At 35.5% G+C, this 26,999-nt stretch overlaps 1 protein-coding gene across 5 annotated transcripts in view; it reads left to right on the top strand.

Annotated features, from left to right (window-relative positions):
* CPED1 (cadherin like and PC-esterase domain containing 1) overlaps window positions 1–26,999 on the top strand; it is a 250,413-nt gene that overhangs the window by 91,170 nt on the left and 132,244 nt on the right. For all 5 annotated transcript variants that reach the window (XR_001367138.2, XR_004321355.1, XM_032483607.1 and 2 more), the window contains 3 exons: window positions 24,190–24,332; window positions 25,109–25,181; window positions 26,367–26,534. Coding sequence is in view for 3 of the 5 variants with exons in the window: in XM_032483607.1 (XP_032339498.1) it covers window positions 24,190–24,332; window positions 25,109–25,181; window positions 26,367–26,534 (384 nt within the window). In the remaining 2 variants the exon portion in view is untranslated. The remainder of the gene's footprint in view (window positions 1–24,189; window positions 24,333–25,108; window positions 25,182–26,366; window positions 26,535–26,999) is intronic.

Raw genomic sequence — 26,999 nt, 5'->3', positions numbered from 1 at the left:
CCTTCAAAGGCCATCATTATAATGATTTAATGTGTATCTTTTTGTGTCTATCCTTGTAAAATAAGCATTTTTATTTTGTTATGCATGCATGTATTTTTAGCATATAAATTGTATTATATTATTTTATATATTTTTTCTAGCTTTTTAAAATGCAGCATTACATATTTTTAAGAAGGAACCGTCCACATTGCTATGTGTACATCCTCTGTGTTTCTTCACTGATGTATAGTATTACTGATGTGTGTTCCATTATAGTTTACCAGTCCACTGCTTCAGTGATTATTCTAGTTCTTGGGTAAAGCAAACAATGCTTCAAACATACAAATCCTGGTATCTGACTTTTTATGAACATGCATGTGATTTTCTGGAGAATATATATTCAGCACTGGAATTACTGGATCATAAGATAAGGGTTCATTTGATAAAATTAAATAATGTCAGCTTGCCCTCCAGAATGCTCGGATCAGTTTCCATGCCACTGTTAGGTGTTCCATGACCCCACAATTTGGCCAACATTTGACCTTTTCCAGCCTGTGACAGGTGAAAAGTATTATCTTGCCCTTGCAAAGAGCTCAACTTTTCATCTGTCTGTTAAATTTATCAGTGTTCTTTGTTGATCAGAAATCTTCAGTTGATTAATCAAGTTAACTTTTCCTTATGGTTCCTGCTTTGGGGATGTAGTTCCAGAAATCCTTTCTTATCTTTAAGTCCCAAAGATGTGTTTCTCCATTTTTTTTCTATTATTTTTATAATAAAAAATTTATTTGTAAAATAAATATAAAATAATTATATCAAATATAAGATATATTTATATTTTATAAAATATAAAATAATAAAGAATATAAACTTATATTTAATAATAAATATAAAATAAATATAAAGATATTTTCCCCAGACATTTGAATATTTAATTCAACTAGAGTTTACCTTTGATCCAGCTATTTTTGCTGTATAATCCTTTCTCACAAGCTAAAAACTCATCATTTCCCAAGAGTCTGACATCACCTTTATTGTATAAATTTTCATGTGTATAGAGAGCTGCCTCTGAGGTCTCTATTCTGTTCCAGTTGGCCCATTTGTTTTCATTATTTTGCCTCTAAGTATGTCTTGATTCCTGGCGGGGGCGGTCCCTCCTGACTACTCTTATCTTTTCAAGATTAAGTTAACTATGTTGTAGGCATTTATTTACTCATAAACATTTTAGAATATAAAGTATATTTTAAAATCCTACTGGAATTTCAATATTTAATAACATTGAATTTATAGTTTAATTTTTGAAGAATTGATTATTTATAATATTAAGTATCCCCATTTATTGAGATCATTTTCTTTATCCTTTATTAGAGTTTAATCATTTTTTTCTCCACAGAGATCTTATGTGGTCCTGCTGAAGTTTATTTCTATATTTCCTGGAGTATTTTTTGATATTGCTTTTAAATTACATTGTCTAGTTGGTTATTACTAGGATAGAGATATACTATTGTTAAAGTTGAACTTCTATTTGATCAACTTGTTCCAATAATTTTACTATTAATATCATTGGTTTTTCTAGGTTTTTTACCTGCACATAAGTTATGTTAATCTCTTTCCTTTTAATTCTTGATATCTTGTTTCCTTCTTCCTCCCCCCCCCCTTTTCCTTCACTAATGTTGGCCAGAATCTCCAATACTACCTTTAAAAGTAGAGCTCATGGTGAGTGTTAAAGGGGACATATCTCAAGTTTCTCCATTAAAAAAAATTCTTGCAGTAGGTTTTTAGTATTTAATCTTTACAATCTCTGCCAAACTACTGAGAATAATATAATTAACTACAATGGATTTGTCATTACATTTCAGCCATTACAATTTTGGGGTAATCTTGTTTCATCTGTACCCTCTCTACTCCCTTTCCCTAACACTAATTTATCTTGAAGCAAATGCAAGACATCATATGATTTCACTTATAAACCTTTTTAGAGTGTAACTCTAAGAAATACGTACTTATAAACTTTACAAAGTCAAGGAAGTTCCCTTTCATTTTTAGTTTGCTGGGTGTCTTTGTTATGGAAAGATTTTGAACTTCACAAACACGTTTTTTCTGCATTGATTGAAATAATCATTTGATTTTTTTTCCTCCTCAAGTTTATGTGGTATATTACATTGCCAGATTTTCTTCTAATAAAATCTCCTTGCATAAATGAGACAAAACTTGCTTGATAATTTGGGGCTATTTTTAATACTCTGTTGGATTTTTTATTTATGATTTTATATCTATGTGCATAAGTGATATGGACATATATTCTTATATTTCTCAAACTTTGTTTTTACCGTTGACATTATTGTAGCTTCATTAAAAAAAGGTGAATAACTTTTACTCTTTTTCAATTTTTGAAACAACTCATATAAGATAGGAATTAGCTTATCCTCAAGAATATGGTACAAGTCTCTTGAAAAAAATAGATTTGGAGCTTTTTTGTAATAGCATTGACATTTCAATTTATTTAAAACATTTTGATTGATTTTAAGTTCTCAATTTCTTCTTGTACAATTTGGCATTTTGGGGGGGTTGTCAATTTCATCAAATTTTCAAATTCTTTAGTGTATAGTTGCTTATAACGTTTTGATTTTTGTATCTATTGTGTCTATAGCTGTTTCATTGTTTTCATTTGATATTTTGTGGATACGCATTTTCTCTTTATTTTTTGGTCAGAATTGCCAGAGGTCTTTATAGTTGGTTAAACCTTTTTAAAGAAGCTAGCTTTTTGTTTTGTTAATCTTTTCCATCATTTTGAAGTTGCTGTTGCCAGTTTCACAGATTGCTGCCCGTATCTGTGTCATTTTTTGCTTCCGGCATTTTGTTTGTTTGCTCTGTTGTTCCTTTTCAGTGTCTTCATTTGAATGCTTGCCTCCTTTATGTTTAACATTTTTGTTTCCTAGTAAAAATATCTAAAGCTATACGTTCCTTCTACACACTGCTTTAGTTGTGTCCCAAAGATTCTGAATTATTTAGTTCTAACTACTTTTTAATATTTTTTATGATTGCCTTGTTTAACTAAAGGTATTAAATAAAATATTCAGTTTCTAAACAAAGGAGTCTTTCTAAGCTATCCTTTTGTTATGAATTTCTAATTTATTGCATTCTTATTAAAGAGCAAATCCTGTATGCTACTGCTATTTTGGAATATATCCAGTCTTTCTTTTATCGACTAATAATCTTTCTATTAAAAAAAATCTTCCATGGGTACTTGAAAAGAAAAATTACATGGATATAGAATTCTATATATATTTAAAGGTTCACTTATTAATTGTATTTTGCAGATACCTGTTTTTGTTGCTGCTTGATCTGACAGTTGCTAAGTGGAATGTGTTACAATCTCCAGCTACAATTCTTGGTCTGTTTCTCCCTGCCATTCTGTCGGTTGAATATTTTGAAGCTATATTGTTTGTTACCTGTTTATTTGTGATGGCTGCATCTTCTTTCACCATAGTTCCTTTGACCACTGTATATTAGCTTTCTTTTGTCTTAGGATACTACTGCCTTAATATCTATTTTAGTCAGGTATTAAGATTGCTCTTTAGTTTTCTTTTGGTTCATATTTTTGTTTTCCCCTATATATTTAAAATTTTTACCCTTTCTACATGTCTTTGTAGTAAATGTATTTTTGATAGGCTATATAGTTCTTGAATTTACTGTTTTCATCCAATATGAGAATCTTCATTTTCTAGTTTATGATTTTTAACTGATTTGCATAGTTAGGACTTGTTCCTACCATCTTATGTTTTTTTCAATTTTCAATGCATTCTTCTTGTTTCATTTAAAGTATCTTTTCCTGCTTTTCACTGTAAAGCCCAAATTTCCTTCTGTAAGCTTAAAAGTTGTATATTCTTAACATAACATACAGTGAATATTTTCATTTTAGACACACACTCATGTTTGATTTATCCAACTAAGTTCTTACATTTTTAATATCTGTGCTCTATCCCTTCAGACTCATATCTTTTATTCTTGACACTCCTTCCTCTCATTCCATCATAATTCTGCTTGAAATAATTATGTTTTTGTTTGTTTTGTTTTCTTTAAAAAAAAAAAAACCCCGAAACCAAAACCATAGAGTTTATCAAGTAATTAATCACTTTCACTTCCCCTAACTGTTCACAACATCCTCCTAGATTTTTTTCTTTTTTCATTTGTGTTTTCATTGTGGGCCTGAAGCCTTTACTCTTTAATTCTTAGCATTTGTTTTCATCATTTCTTGGAATATCTTTGCTTACTGTTTATTTCTTTTTTTCCTTCGGTTGTCCGGATTTTGACCCCTTCCTTTCATGTGCTGATTCACCTTGAGAACAATGCAAATTTTTACTTATATCCATTGATTTGTTACTATTTTTCCTCTTGGTTCTTTTTAACGGTCTTTTTTATATCTCATTTTGCTACTAGCTGCCATAATGCCCGATATGAGTGCATCAGTTATGCTGGTTTTAAATTCCTGGCCATTAGTTTTAGGAGTGCAAGGCGCTATCCATTGCACCACAGCCCATAGTCCATCGGCTTATGGCATTTAGTCTGTTGCTTTTCTTTTGAGGTAGCTATACTCTTCATGTGTCCTCTGTTTTGTCCTTTGAGCTTAAGTTCTTCTGCTGACGCTCTTTATTCTAGCCTACATGGTACTTGGGGAATACAGTCCTACAGGTACATCCAAGGAGAGGGATGAAGATGAGTTCCAGACTTTTTCAAACCACTTCAATCACTTCTCTCTGCAACCACTGTATCAGGTGACTTCCCTGGTCCATCTTGATGGGAAATGGAAGCACCTAGATATTCTGAGTAGTTGTCTAAGTGTTTTTTTTTCTTTTTTTCTTTATTTCTTTATTTAAACACCACATCCCTCAGCCCCAGTAGAAATGAGTGGTAGAAACGATGTGTGTTTTTGTGTGTGTGTGTGTGATCGTTTTTACATATTTCCTGAAGAAAAATCATGAAAAGAAAGCTCTTGGTGGCTTGGTTTTCTTTTGACGTTCACACTGTATTCACTACTCCATTTCTTGTTCATATTTTGCCGTGTGCAGGACAGATGCGAGCTGCAGGTGTAGCACGACGACGCGTGCGGCTCTTGTCCTTTTCACCCTCTCCTTGGCATTTGTCTTTTCAAGATCTTGCCTGATTATTCTGGACTGTTACCTGCCCTCAAAGGGAGGTGGTGCAGCTTCCTGGGTTAATATGCCAAAGACCAATTATTTCCTTTTGGAGGCCAAAATATACTTGATGCAACAGAAAGATTTCAGAAAACAAAGGACTATTTATTTACCCTTCAACTGAAGTACTTAGTGCTTTGGTTATAAGAAATAGATTATACTTATTTGTTAAATCACTTAGCCATCCTCCAAAATATGGCTTCCTCGTGGTAATTTTAGATGTGAAAAAATAGATGGAAATAGTTTTTAATGCCAGTGTGGAGGACAGGACCAAAACTCCCTTTAAAGACTAACCATGTGATACCAGTATTTTATTAAACACTGTTCTTAAAATTCCACAAAACATAATTTGTGTGTGTGTGGACCAAGTCCTTAATTCAAAGGCTAAATTACTCGGTTAAATCAGTAGTGATTTATGCACTGTGCAGTGAGGCAAGCCCACTAAACTGGTTATCAGTGGCCATTTATAGAACATTCTGGCAGCTAAAGGAGGTATGAAAGTAATAACAGATACAACTATGAGCTCATTTATTTCCAATTAGGTCTGCTGCTGAAATTCTTTATGTGCTAAGGCTTCGGAGAAAGTTGAAAAATATCATTAATGCAGATTTGAGAAATAATGGATGTATAGAAGCTTTATAAACTAAATTTTTATAAAATCCCCTTCTGGACAATCAACATAATTTAAAATGCCAGTGTTAGATGTTTCCAAAGAATGCTCAAATTTAAAGGGGGGAGGAACGGAAAGAAAATGAATAGCAAATGCAACATTTGATTATTATATCCTTTGATCTGGTTTTAAAGCAACCATTTTTTTTGCTGCTATTAAGGCAGTGTCATTTTCTTGGTGAATATAATAAATCCAACTTCAAGCTATATTTTAATTCAAAAATTGCTTCCCTAAAAAAGCTCTCAATTTAATTATAAAACACTCCAGTTATACCTGTGAGCTGAGCTGTAGGATTCTTTCACAGCCATTTTAACTATAACTTTCAGTCAAATACAGTTTTCAAACCTGTCTTTATATACATGTCATATAGATTAACTGCAAGAAATTTAAATTTGCTTCGTAGATTAAAAAAATCACAAGCTATCCCTTCATCCATTGTAAAGTTATCCAGCAGAGAGGGAAACTCTCATATCTGTTACTTCTTTATGATGCCTGGAGATTCTTTATACTTGTGATCATAGCAGACTGCTTTGATGAAAATGTATTGCTGGAGTGATTTGTGACTCCTGGCAGAAAGACCCGTCCAAAAACCTTATTTTGTCTCACTGAGACATAACTTAAATGAATTCATTGTATTATCAACCATTCCATATTTGAAGAGGTTCTTTTTGTTGATATTTGGTATTCAAAAGTTATATGAAGATAATTTCTTGAATGTAATCAGCCCTTGATAAATGTCTTGGATTGAATTCAATTGAAGATCATTTAAAAAATTTTTAACCATGTGAAGAAATTGCCCATGTCTGTTTAATATCTCAGTGTTCTAACTTAGCCCCAGTGTTTTGCTATGATCTTCTACTGGCTTTCCAGGAAGTGTAATAGATAGATGTCATAATCTGAATGTCCAGGCAGGGCCATTTTGATAGAAAGGGGTTAACATGGGACACTGCAGAGTTTTCTCAAGTCAGTATCTATGAGAACCATCTCCAGTGGAAAGCAAAGTTAAAGCAAGCTTCTGCCCAGTCTCTAAATCACCAGCTCTCTGCCACCACCGCACTGGCCTTTGGGGAATCATTCCTCCATATCCAGTGCCTGCAGGTCCTTCTCATGTTCATGCAATCAGCCAGTGCACACAGAGGAGAGAGAGAACCTTGGCAAAGAGGGGAATGTTGTTATTTACAAGCCCCCTTTTTAAAGAATGCATATATTTCCTATTCAGCTTTGGAAGCATGGCAGTTGTGGGGATGAAGTTAGCCTCATTTGTCGTCCATATTTATACAGCACCTTTCATAATGGCAGGTGAAACAGCTCATATATTCCCAGGGTAAAGGTGAGTAATGTCTTTGGAAGCAGGTATAAAGTTACAATACGGTTTTTCAACTTGAGGAAGTGTTCTTCTCCTGATCTTCATTTTACGTGTGAAACTGCAGGCTGTGGAACAGACCTTGTAAAAGCCTTTTTCACCGAACCATCTGGCCCTTCTGCAGGCCTGAGAGATTTATGTCAGCTATAGCAAGAATGTGAATAAAAGCCTGCTTCTGGGAGTTTGTAAAATGAGTTGATGTATTACTTAGTCTACTCTTGCTTGGATTAAATTTAAAAATTACATTGGGGTGTTCATTTTAAAGTATGATTTTATATAAACAGCAATTATAGATAGGCAGCATAAAATTAAATAAACATGTGATGAAAGCTGACTAACACTAAAAACCTGAATAATAATTGCAAAATAACACTTATCTAATCTGCCCACATTGTATTAAATATTATTTCAGATATATGTTTGCTCCAGAAAAAAAATGATTATTTTGCAACTGCACAGGATTTTAAAGTGCATAAATGCAAAATCATTTTATGCAGTTGATCACGACTTTGTTTCTTATGTTGAAAAATTTCATTTATCCACTCATTTTATTCACTCATTCATTTCCACCTTTGTTCCATAAAAGGATTGTCATATAATTTTGTACTGTTCATTCATTCTGAATACTGAACCTGGACTATTATCTTGAATAGGAATAAAATTAATCATGGCCATATTTACTTGATCAAAAATGGTAATTGAAACTCATGACCCTAAGCTTTCAGAAAGGCAGGGAAAACCTTGAGACTGCCAGGCACACAGAAGGCACTCAAAAAAATTCATCAGTGGATGGTTGTCTATCATTAACAGTTTTGTTAAAGGTATCTTATTCATTGTAACTTGGTGAAAATAGACATTTGGGGGAAATATTTAAGAGTGGGCTCTGCAGCAAAAAGATGAATGATGAATTTATAGATACCATCTTTGTCCATTATAGTGTATCTCCTGAACTAATGTAGTGAAATGATGCAATTATCTGATATGGACACATATATGTGCATTGTAGCAAAAACGTTAAGGTGAAATTTAACCCTAGTAAATAAATTTGCTAATTATTGTTTCCTTTAATACCAGAAAACCAATGGACAGGTTTTAGTTATATACCCAGAAAAATGGAGGTTAGCAAATATTCAGGGACTTCAGGTGAGATCAGGTGAGGTAAGTGAATTCCTTCAGGACGCTGGAGAGCTGGAAAAGGGAAGGTTTCAGTGGTATTTTGGGATTGAAGATGTGTATTGCCCACTCCTTTGCTCCTCCCCCTTCACCTGTCATGTTCAACGCTTGCTTCTCTCTGGCGCCATCTAGTGGATGCCTCTGCGGGATGAGGAAGGTGTCCAGTTGAGGATTTGCAGTGTTCCTTCTTCAAGCTGGAGCCTAGGAGTCATAGGAGCTCTTAAAATTCTTCTTCTTTCTGTTGCTATCCTTCACAGGAATGTCGCTCTGATTTCTGTTACACCTCGCCGATCAGAAGTTTATAAAATAAACAAGTGTTTAGAGTAAAAAATGAGCATGGAAGAAGAGGACTCTTCTAAGCCATGTTCCAAAGCACTTTAAGCATCTATAGAGAACACGGTCTTAATTGTTGCATTCCTCATTATTTCTTCAGTAGATGAGCTAGCTAAGCCAGGAAGATGTTCATGAACAGAGCAGCTATAATCTCTTCCTTCACTACCCTCCGTATGACAGAGACTTGTTAAGATGGATCTTTGGGTAATGGACCCCATGATTAAGGCAAAACTCCTTGACTTTTTTCCCCCTTCAGGGCAGGCACCAAGAGAGTTACTGAATTTGATTTCATAAATCTTGGTTCCTGGACTTTGACAGTAAGGTTCCCCTGAGTTTTGCAGCCCCGTGGTAATGTTAAAAATCTTCTGAGGACAGGAAAATTTATTGGGAGAAGGAAATCAGAAAAAGCAAGTAAAACATCAAGAGAACAGAAACCAAGCAGAAAAATTTACTTGCCTAAGTACATTTAAAATCCTTGAAAGAAGAGATTGTGTTGATTTTTTGTTTAAAAAAGGAAAAATCTCCAGTGGCTGACGCAGGGAGAAATGGGTTGGCATAGAGATTCCACTCATCAAATTGCTGAAAAGAATAATCAGTAATAAAATCACCCCTTTACAGAGTGCTCTGTGAATGCAAAGTAATAACAGTGAAGGCAATGGCAGTAAGTGTCTCCAAAAATTAATTACTTTAATGCTTGAGTTTGTTCTAAAATATATGCCCAGTGGAGAAGACAGGTGATATTTCCATTTTCACTTTAGGTACAGAATAACTTTCCACCAGTACATTCTGAAGCCTATTACATGTTTGTCATTTTAAAATTTTTGTTAACAATATCCTTTACTATTTGAGATCTATCTCAAAGGCTGTGACAGATTCTAAATATAAAATATCCCCAAATGTGCCAACTAGGTAAAACTGATTTGTCTGCTAAAAGAAGACAGACTTTTGCTCCCTTCAGGAGAAAATCTGACTTGCATTTGTCTTATGTGATTTATGCATTGTAAGTTTAAAATGAAATACCGCCTTTTCCCTCCCATATATTAAAATGGGGCTTCAAATTTGAAAGAAACAGCAATCTTCTGTGAAACCTACATAGCTATGTGATGAAACAAAACAAAAATACTGTATTGCCCCCAAGTGGTCTTTTTAGGTACTGCCTGAACTGTCCAATGGTGAAAGAGAAAAAAGAAAGCAAAAACGCTTGGACAGCAAAGTTTTGACCGTCCACCCTCCCCCTGCACTAGATTATACATATTTAACTTAAAGAGTTATTTGATAATCCGTGTTGTGGTAGGAAGGCTATATTGCCAAGCTGAGATTCCAAATGGTGGTAAATCTTCAGTGCAATTTAAATTGCCTAGGTCACACAATTATTTGGAATGATATCAACGTTTGTAACTCACTGGGCTTTGTTTTTCCATGTAAAGAGATTTTTCAATACATAAGTTTTTGTTTTTAATTACCATAAAGTTAACATTAGGGCTTTATACTCAGCATCTGAGAATGCATCACTTTTCTTCATTTATCTTTTGTGTGCACTTCTATCTGATTTCAACCTGAACCTCAGTGTTAACCTGAATTCCTTTGAATTATATAAATGACTTACCATTGTGAGGTGGAATTGAAAATTTGTCTTTCATTTCTCTGAATGTTACTAAGTCAGACGAAGGTGGATTCTTTCTCAGGATTCTGCACACCTGCATCACGCTGTATTCTCTACCTACTGCAATATGCAGACATAGTTCATTGCTTTTGTAAGTTCTGTCTCTTTGGAGCATCTTCCAGCAAGGCAGTCATCTCCGACTCCCTCATTCCCCAATAAGAAGCGTTCCCATATTCCCCTCACTCTGTCCTCTGTCTCATAACAGCTTGTGTTCTCTCCCTTACCTTCATGCTTATAAAACTAGCTTAGAAGTTCCATGAAACGTTTTAACATTTGGAGAAAGAGACTGCAAACAGAAGAGGAGTTCCAAGTGCCGCTGTATTGACAGGTGTCGGTATATGGAACGTGTCTCCCTCTAAGCCAGCTTTCTGTTGCCTGGTGTCCAGCCTCCCAGACCCCAATATGCAGTTATCTCAGCCTCCCCTACCTGTTTAAAACACTGCTGCTCCAAAGGTGATTTCTGCCAGAAATTTTACTCCAGATATCTTTGAAAGGAGGCCTGAGAATTGTCCCATGTGCCTCATTACCCAAATAATCTACACAAAGAGTACGTATTCAAGCCACGGAGAGTGAAATCATTACTCTAAACTCAGAAGTCACAGGAGAAAAGCATGAGGCTGAGGAAATACGTTACCTTCTCAGGCTTTCAAGGAGTTACTGTTAAAGTAAAAGGAAATGCGATTTTAAACTATGAATAGGACAATGGTGACATCCTTTCAGGCTGAGTGATAAGCAAATAGCCAGTTGCATTTTTACTCTAAAGGAGAAATAAATCCTTGGCACTGGATCTATAGGGCTGTGTCTACAGAAATAAAAAGAAAAATTCCGAAGCATGAGCTCCAGAGGTCTCAGTATGGATGTGCAGTAGGAAATCTTTGTACCAGCTGATATGACCTCGGGCTAGTCTTTCAACCTCTCTGAACCATGTTTTCTACCGATAAAAAAAGACTAGTTTCCTGTGGGTTAAATGAGTTTTTGTTTGTTTGTTTGTTTGTTTGTTTTATTCCTTCTGCAAATATTTCCTGGGCACTTCTCAGATGCTAGACATTGTGTTGGGTTCGGATGCCGTAGTAACAAAAGAGACAAAGTGCTTGCTTTGGTGGAGTTTACTGTCTTGAATGGCAGATGAAATACAGGCAAAGAACTAATTACACATAGATAGACAAATACAGATAATTACACATTTTTATACAATTTTGAAAGGTTACTTTTCATTTACGGTTGTTACAAAACATTGGCGATAGCCCCCGTGTTGTACAATACATCCTTGAATCTGTCTGACCCCCAGTAGTTTGTACCTCCCACTCCCCCACCCCTATGTGGCCACCTCCTCCCCACTGGTAACCCCTGGTTTGTTCTCTGCATCTGTGAGTCTGCTTCTTGTTTGTTATATTCACTAGCTTTTTGTATTTTTTAGACTCCATGTATAAGTGATAGAACACAGTATTTGTCTTTTTCTCGCTGTCTTGCTTCACTTAGCATAATGCAGAGCTTTGATATAGCTAAGAATGAAACAAGTAGGCTGATGTGGAGAACGTGACTGGGTTGTCCCACTTTATGAGAGGTAGAAAGGTCTCCCTGACCGGGTGACATGTGGGCTGTCGTTCATGGAGACTAAGCATCGTTTGAAGAGCGAGTGGTGAGACGATCCCAGCAAACGGCCAGTTCCAATGCCGTGAGGTAGGAGGGGCCTGGCACCTTCACGGAACACCATGTCATAGCTTGAGCCGCCTGTCCAGGCCCCTCTGCTGCTGTGTGGAGCGCTGTGTGAAGAGGGCTGAGTGGACGCAGAGCAGTCGGTTACAGCTGGGGCTGGATGGTCTAGTCTGGCCTCACTCATATGCCCGGTTGTCGGCTGGGTGTGAGCTGAGGTCATGACTTGACCATGTATTTCTCATCATCCAGCATCTTTCATAAGGTGGCATTGTCAGGGTTCCTAACAATAGCAAGTGAGTTAGCCACGAAAGCCAAGTTCTTTTCTAGCTTTTGTTTGTCGTGGGTTAGATGGTTGCTCCCCAAAAGACATGTCCATGTCCTAACACTCAGAACCTATGATTCTGACCTTACGTGGAAAAAGGGTCCTGGCAGATGTAATTAAGTTAAGGATCTCAGGCTGAGATCCCCCTGGATTATCCAAGTGGACCCTAAATCCAGTGACATGTGCCCTTATACGAGAAAGGCAAAGGGAGATCTGACACAGGCAGACGAGGAGAAGGTTATGTGAAGATGGAGGCAGGGATAAGAGTTACACACCCACCAGCCAAGGAGTGCCTGGAGCCACCAGAAGTTGCAAGAGGCAAAGAGCAGATTGTCCCCTAGAGTGTTACGAGAGAATATGCCCCTGCTGACAGCTTGATTTTAGACTTTTGTCCTCCACTGTAAGAAGACAAGTTTCTATTGCTTTAAGTCACTGTGTTTGATGTAATTCGTTACATCAGCCTTAGGAAAAAGAAACAGCTTGCATCAGATGTGCTGATGCTCCATTGGCCAAAGAATATAACACGACTAAGCCGATTCAGTGAGTAAAGACATAGACTCCACCTCTGGTCGCACTGGGAAGGGGTCTGCCGACAGGAGCAGAGCGTTTGTGGACAGTCTTTGCGAACCCCCACATCAATGAAAAGAAAGATTTTGTAATAGATCAGTGGGAATCAGTGTGCTTATCTACATCTTCTTGCATGGATAAGGTTTTTGGGTTTCATCATGGCGTCAAAAACAACTCAAAGGAGAAGCAGTGTTGATGATTTTTGTAATCGTTCAGAGTCAGTTCAACTCAGTTGTGTTCCGAAATTGTTTAAAGGATGCCTATGTGCTGGGCAGTATGGAATGGGACTCAAGAGAAATGTTGGGTTTTGCCTTCAAGAAGTAGGGAAGAAAGTGAGTCAGGGAGAAAGACGTATTATAAGTAATTCTAAATCAGAGCAGAGTGCAGCAAACAGCTGGGTTGCAGGGATGGTCAAGAGGAGGAGAGAATTGTTCAGCCTGGAGAAAATGAGGTTGGCTTCACCAAAAAGGTAGGATCTTAGCTGAGCTTGGAAAACTGAGTAGGGTTTCTTCAGAAGCAGGGAGGAGCTGTTTGCATTTACTTTGGAAAACGTGACGCATGCAGGCAGAAGGTGGGTTATAGGCTCAGAATTATGAGCTGCCTTCTTAAGCTGGAATATATATATTTATCAGGGTTGCCTGAAGCGGGAACGGTGGAGAAAGCAGGCAGGGAAAAGGCATCGGACTTGTGGAGTCAGGGAAACGAGAACAGCTGTTAGAGTCAGATCCTGAAGGTCCTGGATTTCATGCATAGTAGAATGAAAAATGACCCCACTGTCATTTTATACATCAGAGTATATTCTCTTCAGTGTTCTCATTTGATACTTTTAAGAACCCTGGGAGGTAGGGTGATACGATATGTTTCTCACCCATTCTATGGATGAGGAAATGAAAATTCATGATTTAGTAGAGATGACAGAGCTAATAGATGTGACTAGAATTAGGACTCAGATTGCTGGTGAATAAAATCCCTCCTAATTGTGCGACCTCACTGCCGGCAGCATTAGGCCGTGCGCTGGTTGCCCTCCGTAAAGCGCACTGCCTGCTAAACACAAGAACTCAGGGCTCCAAGCAAGCGTCTATGTGTTTACCTCGTCAGGCACTGATGAGCTGTAAGTGCAAAAAGAGACAGACTTGCTTCCATAAAAGCAAAGTTAGATGTTTATAAAAGAAGCAATCCAGGAAAGTTGCTTTAAAACATTGTAAGCAAATTAAATGTGGGGTAACAACTTCAAAGTTTGGGGGAGCATCATAAAACCTGGAAGGATTCTGCCCTGAGATGTCTTTGCCCGTGTCTTTATGTTCTAGCTTTCACTACAATTACAACCCACACATTATGGGTGGGGCTTCAGCTAAGATGGGTAGCTGACAATTCCACTTAGTTGACCCAGATGCAAATGAAAGAGATCGGCTTTGTGGGATTGACAAAGGAACGTGTATTCATGCTTTTTAAATTACAATAAAAATTTTAAGAATTGCATCTATCGCTTTTTGAGTTCTCACGTAAAAATAGCTGTCCCTTTGTGGCAAAAAGGGTCAAAGCGTTTCTACTTGTGTGTTATACCACCTCCTTCTGTGAATGTTGGGGACTTCTACCCTTTATGATTTGAACTGTGCTTCATTTAGGTGACTCTGGCCGCACTAAAAGAGAAAGTGGTTTGGGGCAGGGAAATCAGAAGTCAGTAGTTGGGACCACCAGGAGAAGACATGGATTTGAGCTGTATAGAATTACATTGAATTAGAATACTAAATTATAATCTTTTAAGTTATGCATAATATTTAAATACTCATTTAAAATATCCCATATAAAAGAATGAGTTTCATTTGAACACTCATACGAGAGAGGTGTAAGGTAACTGATCTGAGAGAGGTGTAAGAAGACAGCTGAGGGTTGTGACAAATCCACCATGGAGACGACAAACTTTCACATGACAGCCCTCCTAAGTCAGGGCAGCCTGCTCTATCATTTTCTTTACTGTGTATCCCGACCCCTTTACTTTTATAATCCATTTCTTTTCCTTTTGTGATTGGTCATGAAACTTAATAAGACCTAAAATAGAGACCCTGCATAAAATATCCAGACCATTAATGGAAAATATTTTCCATTTTCCCATTCTTACTCATTTTGAGAATACTTATAGATATATAAGATAGGTATCTTTCTGCCAAATTTTGCGTCCCTGTTTGCAAATTTGGTACTGCATGTTGTAAACGTCGCCTGTTGTAAATATTACCAAATTTCAATGTCATTTTCTACTCAAGACAGTTAATAGAAGATGGAAGATTTTCCAAACAACTGTCAGACCTTATTTTACTGGAGGCTTGAAGAAGGTCTGTGTTTTAACTGTAACGGAAATAGTTGTGACCGACTTGAACAATGGCATTCATATAAAGAAAATGAGTAGACATATACCCACAGAGTCCAATGATAAAATCTTTACAGCTTTAACTTTTGCTCTTTACTGTTAAATCTCTCTGATCTTTTATATCCTACTGAGAGATTCCAGGAGGGGCAATAAAGATAACCTGCCAGTTCTCTGAAAAGGTTGAATATAATGCAATCAAGGCTCTACCATTCAAAGCAAATAATTACATTTTATGCTGCTCATAGCCTTTTGTATTTTGGTACCTGATAATTCTCTGATACACATATGAAAAGTTTTTAAATTTTTAACCATGAAACTGATTAAAATCACACAGAATCTACTTTATAAATTCCCAATTTTATTAGAGGCTTTAAACCTTAGGGTTATTAAGAAGTACAAATGAATAAAATTATTCATGTCACTGGAAGCATGCAACTTATTTAAATATTGGCATATTCTAATTCCAGAGAATGAGTAAAACACTATCCTAATTTAGGTTCAGTCAATTAATTTAGTTTTTCTGTGGTTTACCCTAAAGCAAGCCAATTTTTAATGAGCTCAAACAAATGATGAGAATATTTATGTTCTTAAACCATTTGACTTAACACAAAATTTGTTCTTGATCCAGGCAATTTGATTTAAGTTACAAAGAAATGTTCCTAGTTTTTCCAGAAGGTAATTAGGCTACACAAATGCTCAAGTTGTTGACTTGACATTGCAGATGTGTGGGTGTTTGAGAATTGTGACAGTTTCAAACACATTTTCCGTGAAAGTAAAAACGTGGCTGATTTATTCTTCAGTATTTCAGGGTCCATCCTCATTCCTAAATCCAGTGTAAGCAAAACCATGACGGCAGAGGTAGTGCTGGGGCTTTGCCGCTGAGCAGATTGGCTTCAACACCCATATTGGTTACCTCTTAGCTGTATAACCTTAGGCAAATTACTTGTGTTCTTAACCCTCAGTTTCTTCATCTATAAAATGGGGATAATGTGTATCAACCTCACAGCATTGCTATGAATTTAAATGAAACCCTGCATGAGAAACGTGCAGTGTCTGGCACACGGTGTCAACTTGGCTGAGGGTAGTGAGTATTATTAAGTACAATATAGGGTTATATCCAAATACGACATGTGCATGAAATGAAAAATTACGTCACTGCTTAGGTTTGTAATTTAGTCATTTTTCCCCTCCCTTTCCCAAATCGTTTTTCCTCTTTTTCTTCTGTTTTTATATGTCTGATTTTCCCCCTAAATTATGCCCATTTAAAACACAGAGATTTCTTCCTGAGGTTCAGAATGCTTGCTTCTCAGCACTTCACCTCCTGCCACAGCCCTCTGATGTACAGCAGATGTGTGCTTGGGCCAGACACACCCAGAGCTGTGATCCTGAGATGGGGTGTCATGTTCCTCTGGGGAGCCATGAAGACTCTCCAAGGGGGTTCATGGGCCCATGGGTAGTTTCAAGAGAATCAATGCCTGTAACTTCATCTTTCATGTGAATACCTTCCTAGAATTTGATCTCGCTGAGACAGCGCCTCTGAAGCAGGAAGCAGGTACTTCTTTCCCCATCCACTTCGTAGACACCCCTCTGCTCTTCAAAAGATAGACCTAGCTCGCATCTATCCCTGACATTATGATGGTGACTGCCCCAGGGTGAAGCAATTCTGCAAGCCCCTGCTCCAAAACAGACACGTTTAAATATGGTCTTCGTTAGAGAAAGTGAAGGATGCTAATGACTAAGTAGCGAATCTTCCACAACTCAGGTTATTTTCAGTTTTTAATGAAATTAAATATTTCATGATAAATCACTATATGATTTTTTTTCCCTGTACTTTGGAGGGAGCTCAAGGAATTAAGTCATGTTGGTATAACTAGAAGTTTTCCATTCACATCTATGTATTTATGTGAAGAAATTTTATCCATGCTTACATTGAAAATAATATTAATACTAATGCTGAACCCTTCTCATTCTAACAATAAGTACTATTGTCTCAATGGAAATATGAATAAATTGAATAAAAAGAAATCATATCCATCTAAGGGATGCATTGCCAATACAGTTATACTCTTTCATTTTACAAATTATTTATTTAGATTTATGATATATTTCTAGTGTTCTGACTAGTTGTGTACAGCAAATAGTTGTAATCATAACTCTTTGGAAGAAAAATATGTTAAAATTTAGAGCCATATGGTAACTAAAATTTTAAATTAAACTTATAAACATTTTTCTTATTGGTAATTATAGGCTGATCAAAAAAATCCTTTTGTATATAAAATATTATTACATGGGGGTAAAATTCTGGGATATTTAGATTCCTTCGGATACATTTTAAGAGTTCAGCAAGTGCTGGGGAGAGAGTCAGAGAAAGAGATCCCAGCTGAGTCTGTAAAAGGCAGAAAATAATACCGATCAAGAACAACAGGCTTAAGTTCCCACTGTATTAAAGATGGGTAAATCTGAATGCATACTCATTCCCCCTTTAATTTGGAAAAGAACAGAGACTCTTGGATTTCATATATTTGATTAAGTGCCTTTAGTTCTACCTATGGATGAAACTGAGTCTGAGCTCTTGTGGGATGCTCTAAGCCTTGACTGTCATCCGAAGTGATCATCTCTAGACTTTTGTGTCCCATCATTAATTCTTCCTCTCTTCTGGATCACTCCTAACAGCATTTGAACTTGCTGGGTGATATTTTTCATCCTAAACAAGGAAACAAGAAGTTCAAGGTTAAAAGAGTGTTTGTGGATGAAACAGTGACTAAAAGGAGATGAAATAGAGATGGAGACTATTTCCACTACTTGCAGGAGCTGAGAAATGGAGCAAGGGAGGGCTTATTTTTTGTTTAGTTTCTTTTGCAAAATTAAAGGCGTGCCCTTTTGGACTTTGGTGATAACAACATTAGCAAGCATTTAAACAGAGTTATTGGAGGGAGTGAGGCTATGAAACTGCAAAATTATTTCAAACATTTTTTAATTGTGGTAATAGAGACGTAATGTAAAATGATCATCTTAACCATTTTTTAAGTGCACAGTTCAAGAGTATTAACTGTATTTATATTGTTTTGCAACCAGTCTCCGGAATTTTTTGCTAAACCAAAATTATGTACTCATTAAACAACTTCACATTTTCCCCAGCCACTGGCAATTGCTGTTCTATTTTCTGTTTCTAGGAATCTGACTACTCTAGATACCTTATGTAAGTGGAATCATACAGGGTCTTTTGTGACTGGATTATCTCACTTAGCATAATATCCTCAAGGTTCATCCAAGTTGTAGCATGTGTCAGAATGTCCTTCCTTTATAAGGCTGAATAATATTCCATTGTATGTACAGACAACATTTTGTCTATCCATTCATCCATCGATGGATACTTGAGTTGCTTCCACCCTTAAGCTGTTGTAAATAATGCTACTATGAACATGGGTGTGCAACTATATCTTCAAGACCCTGTTTTCAATCCTTTTGACTCTGTACCCAGAAGCTGAATAACTGGATCATATGGTAATTCTATTTTTATTTCTTGAGGAACTTCCGTACTGTTTTGCATAGTGGCTGCACCATTTAACCTTCCCACCAACAGTGCTCAAGAGTTCTGATTTCTTCACATCCTTGCCCACACTTAATATTTTATGTTTTTTTGATAGTAGCTATCCTAATGAATGTAAGGTAATATCTCATTGTGGTTTTGATTTGCATTTCCCTTATGACTAGTGACACTGAACATCTTTTCATATGCTTGTTGTTGCAAAATGATTTAAATACTAATATTCTTTATTCTGAGAAGATGAAAGTCACACGATAATATTAGGAGAGATTCTGGTAAACTTTAGTAAGGTACAATGTTATTAGACATCACTGGAAGTTCAAAATATTGAAATATTAGTATTCTGCTCTAGTTTCTCAGTTAGCCAAGAACATGACTTAAAAAAAAAAAAAACCTCTAAAATTGGTTAATCCTTCATCCTTTGTTTTAACTCTTATATTAAATTTTCTTATCTCAAAAATCCTCTCGAACAGCTGTGAGGTTCTATTTTTCAAAGGTTTTATTACAAGTCACCAGAAAAATGCGTATCCTCCCTATCTCATGAGATGGAAACGAGAGATAAACATGTTGTCCTAAGGAGAAAATTTATGTTATCCAGAAGCTCCAGTAAACTACTTCTCTTATCAAAGGTTCTGTGGTTTCTGTAATGTTATTACTTAGGTTTATTTATTCAGCAGAATTTACTCAATGCCTACTCTGCATTTAGATACTGGCCACCCAAAGGTAAAATAGTTCAGTGTCTGCCCTAAGAGATCTCATGGTCTAGTGGTGCAAGCAAACAGGAAGTCAGCAAGTTTTACACAGAGCAACACGTGTTGCCACTGAGAGTAATTTGCCCAAGGTCTCATGGGAGGATAAAGGAAATTAACCAGACGAAGCCCAGAATTTAGCATGGGAGGGGCTGTGAGAGGTGGGGTGGGGACGGAGGTGGATATAAGGGTGCCTTAGAAATATTTTAAGATATCAAAAGCATAACTGAAATTTTCCTACAAATACTTTGAAGTTTCTCATCAGTTCCAGTCGTCCTTCCATTTTTAATTATTTTGATTCTTTATGTATATTTCAATACGTTGCTTGAATGGATAGATGTAAAAATTATAAATACCTTACTGGCTTATTGCTTGAATTTTATACCAGTGCAAACAAATGATGATGCTTTTACCTGCCTGGTTTTTCAGCCAAGATCCTACAAGATCATTTTCTAGATAATTTATTTGGCAGTAAATTCGTATTTCATTTTTACACTGAAGGAGGACAACTTATAGTTCACAAAATAGTTTCATGTCCTTCTAAAAGTCTTCGATCTTCCTTTATTCATTTTACATCACTGCCAAGGCACTGATTCTCTTGGGATCTTATATTCTTTTGTTTAGGTAATTCAAAAGTAACAATTAAAAGTCTTCATCTAGAGAGGAAGAAGTCTCCTTGATATTTGAGTTCACGGTTTGTTTTAACTTAGCAACAAAAGTGAAGGTGTTCTTTCAGGTATTTGTGCTTGAGTTAAGAAAGCTCCCGAGTGAAAAGTGTTCTTCAGGTTCTGATAGCTTTGAATGGAATTAACATCAAACAAGTTCAGATTTGACGTTGTCTGATGAGATCACCAAGCACAGCTCTTTCTTCCTACATGTGAGCACATCAAGATGCACAGAACTCAAGATTTTGACAAAGCAAATACAATTAGTGTGACGAATGACAGTATGACCAGACACTCAAAGAAGTCTTTCACTTAGCCTAAGTGGATTAGTTTCAAAAATATGGTATGAATGTTCTGCCCTCTCTGGGTGACTTATTAAAAGTTGATGATTAAAAAAAAATACCTAGTAAACGTTTGCATGGTTCTACTTCCATTTCTGGCATAGGTAGTTTGCTTGCCACTGTACTAAATAAATTAAAGACAGGTCACTCATCTAGAATTTTCTTTGACTTGAAGGACTTAAATAAATTGAAATGCATGCCGTGAGGTCGAAGGAAATGCATATAGAGACAAAGACGGGTAACAACTAACACAAAAATAAAAGAAGTCTCTCCTTTTTTGAGTTGTGCTTTTGGATGCCATTTCTCTCCCCTCTCTTCACCCTTAGGTACATAAAGGCAGCTATCTTATCTTCTGGTCTCCCTGCTTTCATGATTGGTGGTTGAGGTTCATTCTTCTCTTAGCAGGCTGAGTTTTAGGGAAACTCACAGTTATTTAGGTCCTTCAGTTCTGCTCTTTGACTTCTGCTGGGAGACATACCAGTGATGGGGTCTATTCAACCATCATGGCTCTTTATCCTCTCTTTTTAATTTATTTCTATTGAAAGATATATATACATATTTTTAATATATTTTTATTGAAGTACAGTCAGTTTACAATGTTGTGTCAATTTCTGATGTACAACACAATACTTCAGTCATACTAGAACATACATGTATTCATTTCCATATTCTTTTCCACCATAAGTTACTACCAGATATTGAATATAGTTCCCTGTGCTATACAATATAAACTTGGTGTTTACCTATTTTATATATGGTAGTTAGTATCTGCAAATCTCAAACTCCCAATGTAACCCTTCCCATCCCCTTCCCCCCTGGTAACCATAAGTTTGTTTTCTAGAAAGACATATATTTTTAAAATGTCTTCTTTTGTTGGTCACAAATGTTTGGATTCACAGAGGCAGTATTTTTTTTTAATTGACGTATAGTTGATTTACAATATCGTGTTAGTTTCAGGAGTACATCAGAGTGATTCAGAGATATATATATATATATATATATATATATATATATATATATATATATATATATGGATTATTTTCCATTAAAGGTTATTACAAGATATTGGATGTAGTTCCTTGTGTTATACAGTAAATCCTTGTAGCTCATCTATTTTATGCATAGTTATTTGTATATGTTAGTCCCATACTCCTAGTTTATCCACCCACTCTTTCCCCTTTTGGAAATCATAAGTTCATTTTCTTATGTCTGTGAGTCTGTTTCTGTTTTATGTGTAGATTCATTTATATTATTTTTTAGATTTCACATATAAATGATATCATATAATGTTTGTCTTTCTCTGCCTGACTTACTTCACTTAGGAAGATGTGGTATACACACACACGCACATGTATACATACATGTACACACAATGGAATATTATTCAGACATGAAAAAGAATGAAATATTGCCATGTGATGGACCTAGAGAATACCAGAGGCAGCTTTGATTTTCCACATCATTGATGGCATTATGTGAATCTGGGTTCAGCAACCACTTTGAAATACCCAAAAATGGCTGTGGACTTGCTTTAATTAATAAAAGGAGCTAACGTGTTTGAGTATTGGTGTGTGGTGGGTTGTGACATTCCTTATGTACATTTTCTGATTTAATCCTAGCAGTACGTCTATAAAGTAGATACTGTTACTAATCTCATAAGGTCTCACGATTTAATAGTAACAGGCATAGAACCAGAGTTGAATCTGGGACTTTTTGCCTCTTAACTCTATAGAGTTTACCATTAAGCTATGTTCCTTGTCCTCAAAAGCCCAGCACACAGTGCTTTCCACATGGTGAAGTTCTCACTAAAAGTTCAATGGAAAGGGTCTGACAGAATTGATGTACTGAAAGCCTATAGCCATTGCTTACTGTTATCAGGAATTAAGAAACACTCATTTCTATGGTAGAAGAATAAATACAACCCTAAGACATTAATTTGCTAATTATTTTTTACCATGGAGGATGTAATCTAATAATCAATCTTATACAGTCCTATGTGCTACATAAACATGTCCAGCTTTCTTAAATTATTAACCTTGACCTCTGCAATATTCTGAAAGCATTAAAATGTAAAAATGCAATAGTATTCTCAATAATCCTTTCTACATAATATGGTGAATTGAGTGAAATGTGATGAGTTACTTTTATTTGGAAAAACATATTCCTCTGTTTTGACTCAAGGGTGTTAATATTTTTAGTCTTAGCCTTAATTTGTTTTCTTTTGATCATACAATTATTACATTCATTTTCCTTAGTCCTTAGAGAGGGAAAAACATCTCAGTTGCCAAATGCTGATGGTGTGTTCATAGGGTCTTAAAGTGTGCATCTCATTAGGTTTTTGTTTTTCAGCTGGAAAAAAAGTTTATGAAGTCAGTATCTGTTTCTCTTGAGGGAATTTTGCTTGTATATTTTAAAGATACACTTACCATTTCCCTCAGGTGATTTATGCCAGTATCTGTCCTTCATTATCATAGCAACAAAAGGTTTTTCCCTTTGCAGTTTTATGCAGCTCAGATAAATTTAGTCTTTCCTTCCAAAAATATTAATAGAATACCTGCTGTATGTTTTTTCAAAAAATATTTTTTGTTCTTCATTTTTCAGAGTATGTTTATCCAGAGAAAACCTGTGAATCAATAGATTTGTTTTATACTTTTGGAAAAATTTGACTTGAACTTTGATGTTCAGCATCCACAAGAAATAATTTAGAAAAAGAATAGTTTCATTGTTGTGATTGTTTTAAGATTTAAGCAAATAAAAATAGCCATTTGTGATACCAACGGGAGTGTTTCTGTGATGACATAAACCTAACATCATTCCCGCTTTTGTAATACTGCCCTGTTCTCTCTAGCCATGTGAAGCCTGAAATTAAAGTGTTAGGAGGACACTGAGATTCTCTGAGTCTTCTCTGGTTGGCTAGATCTCCCACAGCAAAGTATCATGAACAAGAAGCAATTTTGATACAGTTATTTTTGTTCTGATACGCAAGGCATTGATAAAAATAAAAAGCTCACATTTGAATTTCATACTTTACAGTGGTTTTCAAATGCATTTTCTTCCAATTTGGCATCACAATTCTCTTGTTGGTAGTTATTAACCCATTTTGAAGAAAAGGACTCAAAAATCTGAAGAAGTGAGTTGCAAGTCCAAGTTTACCTAATTAGAAGAGTTCCAAATTAAACTTGGGAGTTCTGATCACAAGCTCTGTGAGAGTCCCACTTCACTTCCTATGATTAGGTGACATGAAATGAAAAAAAAAAATGAAGTAAGCACTTCTAAAGTAATTTGAATTACAAGATGTTTCAGCACCCTGTATTCAATTGAAAGGCTTACAATATATTTTTAAATGTATATAATATATTCACATTATATGTGTATGATATATACTCACTATATAGTATACCTTAGGTATATAATACAGTCTTTCAGTATATTGTATACATATATAAAATATATATATTATGTTTATATATCTTAGATTGTCCAATTTTCCTTATTAAGGAGTTTTTTGAGTGTGGCAGGAGAGATAACCCAAAGGGATCACTTTGGAAACGATGGACAAACTGAGATTGTAGTTTTAACATATGAATCCTTTACTTGTTCACAGCTGCAAACATTTTTTGAGACGTTCCTGAGAGCCAGTTCACCTCTTCAGGCTTTTGATCATATGAAGGAAGCCATTAGCAAACTCCTGCTGGCAGCTGAAGTGTTCAGTGAAACAGCTGCTCTGGGACCAAAGGCCTTCGATAGGTAAAAACAAAGTTTACTGTTAAAAAAAAGAAAAAAAAAAAAACCTACTTTCTAAAAATTGTTAGTGAAAATATATCTTAATTATCATAAGTAGGTGCTCCTTGGAAAATTTTATGTCAGTAGAAAATGTGAACTTCTAAACATCTGTTTTCAAATTTATAGATCCTAGAACTTCTGAGCAGTTTCCAGACTCACCAGTATCTAAATAGTGGTGACAAGAAATAAAGCCCAGTTGTTTGAATTATTTTTTTAATTGCAGCCCCTTTCAAGCTCAGCTATTTTTAATCATATATGCTTTCCATTGACTAGGTATATTTTTGTCTATAAAATTTTATTAACAAAATACAATAACTTTTATCCCCGTGCTTCGATTTACTTGAGTATAATTTAATGCCTTTTTTTTCTAGGGAACTGTTAAATAAAGTGTGTCAAAAAAAAAAAAAAAAAGGTGATCCCTCAGTGTAAGCTTTATCATGCTTTCTGTGTGCAGAAGAATGTCTGGCAGGATAGAGTGGGAGAGCTCCCCTCTGTTTAGGTTTTCATGAAATTACTTCATGGTGTAGTTTAATGTGTTATGAATACTTTAGATATATTTGTGGTTTTTTTTGTAAGAAGCAAGGAGACTCCAAATCCAAAGATAAACTGTATTCAATTTTGGGTTCTCCAAGGTACTGTTCTTTCTAATTAGTACGACCTTGAAATTTAACTGCAGTGATTATTAACAATATAATACTAAATAATAGAGTAAATACAGCAACCTTGTGTTTTTGTTTCAGATGCAGATTATGTTTTCAACTTTTAACTTTTGACATTGGTTACGGCAGTTTCAGGTCCCCTGTCGTGCTCAAGGTGAGTATGCCAAAGTCCTCGTGTGAGCTCCTCCCCTGCCCTGCCGCTTTGCCGAAGGGTGTGTGTGTTTGTATGTTGTTACTGTTTCCATTTATAGTAACCAATCAATAAATAGCAACTTGCATCAAACTTACTGCAGACATATTTACTGTGGTTCAGAGAATTAACTAGGAAGTGGAGGATCTATAATTTAAGTTACAATACCCACTGTGCCTCCCAGTTGAACAAGCATGGAATTTTCTATGGTTCAGCCACTGTTTATGAAATAAATGTGGCATAAAGTTAAGTGTGTGTTAATACAGAAGAGCAGAAATTTAGATAATAGAAAATAGTAGATTGCTTAGCTTATTCACATGGATTTATTAAAAAGGTAACTCCTTTATTCTTGACATACAGATATTTAGTTTAAAATGGTTCTATATTTTAATTTTAAAAGCTGTAGGAATTTTTGAAACATTTGTGGTTTTTTTCTAGTATAAATATATGTAAGTTGAAGTGTTTTTTGTACACTTTGATTCTTTTATTTCCTCTTGGCTCAAATAAACTCATTCAGATCATCTCCTCCAACATATTTTTAATCTAAAATAGCACTTAGTCTCAAGAAGATTTCAAAATTGATTGCATCAGTCCATAGAAAGTTATCTTGGGATATGGGATGAGAAGAAGTGAAGAGAAACAAAATAAAATTATGTGCAACCAGAATTCAACTTCATATTGCATTGGTTGGTTTTCAAACTATTAGGCAAGGAAAATGGTTACATTATATGTGGCTCTGATACTTGGTTGAATAGCTCAAAGATTTATCCATAAAATTTTGAAATTTTATAAATCTACATCTTTTAATGGTCATTTTTCAGTATTTTATACATATATCTAATAGCTTGTATTACGATTTAAAAATTTTATTGTTCAGAAATATTATATATTATTTCCATAAACACAAATTCTTCAACAACAGGTTCAATATAAGCAAATGTGATGTTATAAAACGCTAATTAATTTCCCTGTAAAGAATTGTATCTTCAAAAGAATGCTAGACTTTATGAAACTGTTGACCTCCAAAAGGACCACTAGATGTCAGTTCTGATCTATAATCCAGCAGGAAATGACATGCTTTAGAAGTGGTTCCACTGTATTAAAAGTAAGTCAGTGAAAAGTATTTGCTGTGCTTTTACTTTTTCATAGGTGCATGAGCATTTAAATTTTCACGATGATGATGATATTGATTTTGAGGACCAAAACACAGAAGAACTCCTTTTGAAAGATACTTTCAATTTTCTCCTGTCTAATGAATCTTCACTTTCCATATTTTCTGAGATATTTCAGAGACTTTATAGATCAGGTGTATTTAAGGTAAGAGCAAATTTTTATACTGAAAAATATTTTTAATTCATTTTTAGAAGGTGCCATTTTCTTTATTGTGTGGTTAAGCAACCTGATAATTCATTTGAGATTGATTTCTATCCATTATATAAACCTCTTAATCTTTTTCTGACCTAAGGGCCAATGTTATTTTTATGTCTACTAAGTGTGTGAATGACTGGTTATGATGAAATGATGGGTTGAAAATGAAGTAAAGCAGTTCCTTATTCCCAGGGAAGTTTTGTGATTATAATGAACAGTACCTACCACATGCTGTGGAATACTTTAAAAGGAATACCTGAACATTTTGGAGGCAGTTGGAACCACAGTGAGTGCTCTAGATTAATATCAAAGGACATGAGTTATAATACTAGTTTTTTTTTTTTTTAAGCATTCACATCTGGTTAACATCTTTGGTTAGATGCGGATGATTAGAGAGTAGTGCTTCAGTGTAAG

This window comes from Camelus ferus, chromosome 7 (genome assembly GCF_009834535.1).
Source record: "Camelus ferus isolate YT-003-E chromosome 7, BCGSAC_Cfer_1.0, whole genome shotgun sequence".
NCBI lineage: Eukaryota > Metazoa > Chordata > Mammalia > Artiodactyla > Camelidae > Camelus > Camelus ferus.
Note: the sequence above shows the minus strand (reverse complement) of the source record. Positions and strands in the feature narration are given on the sequence as shown.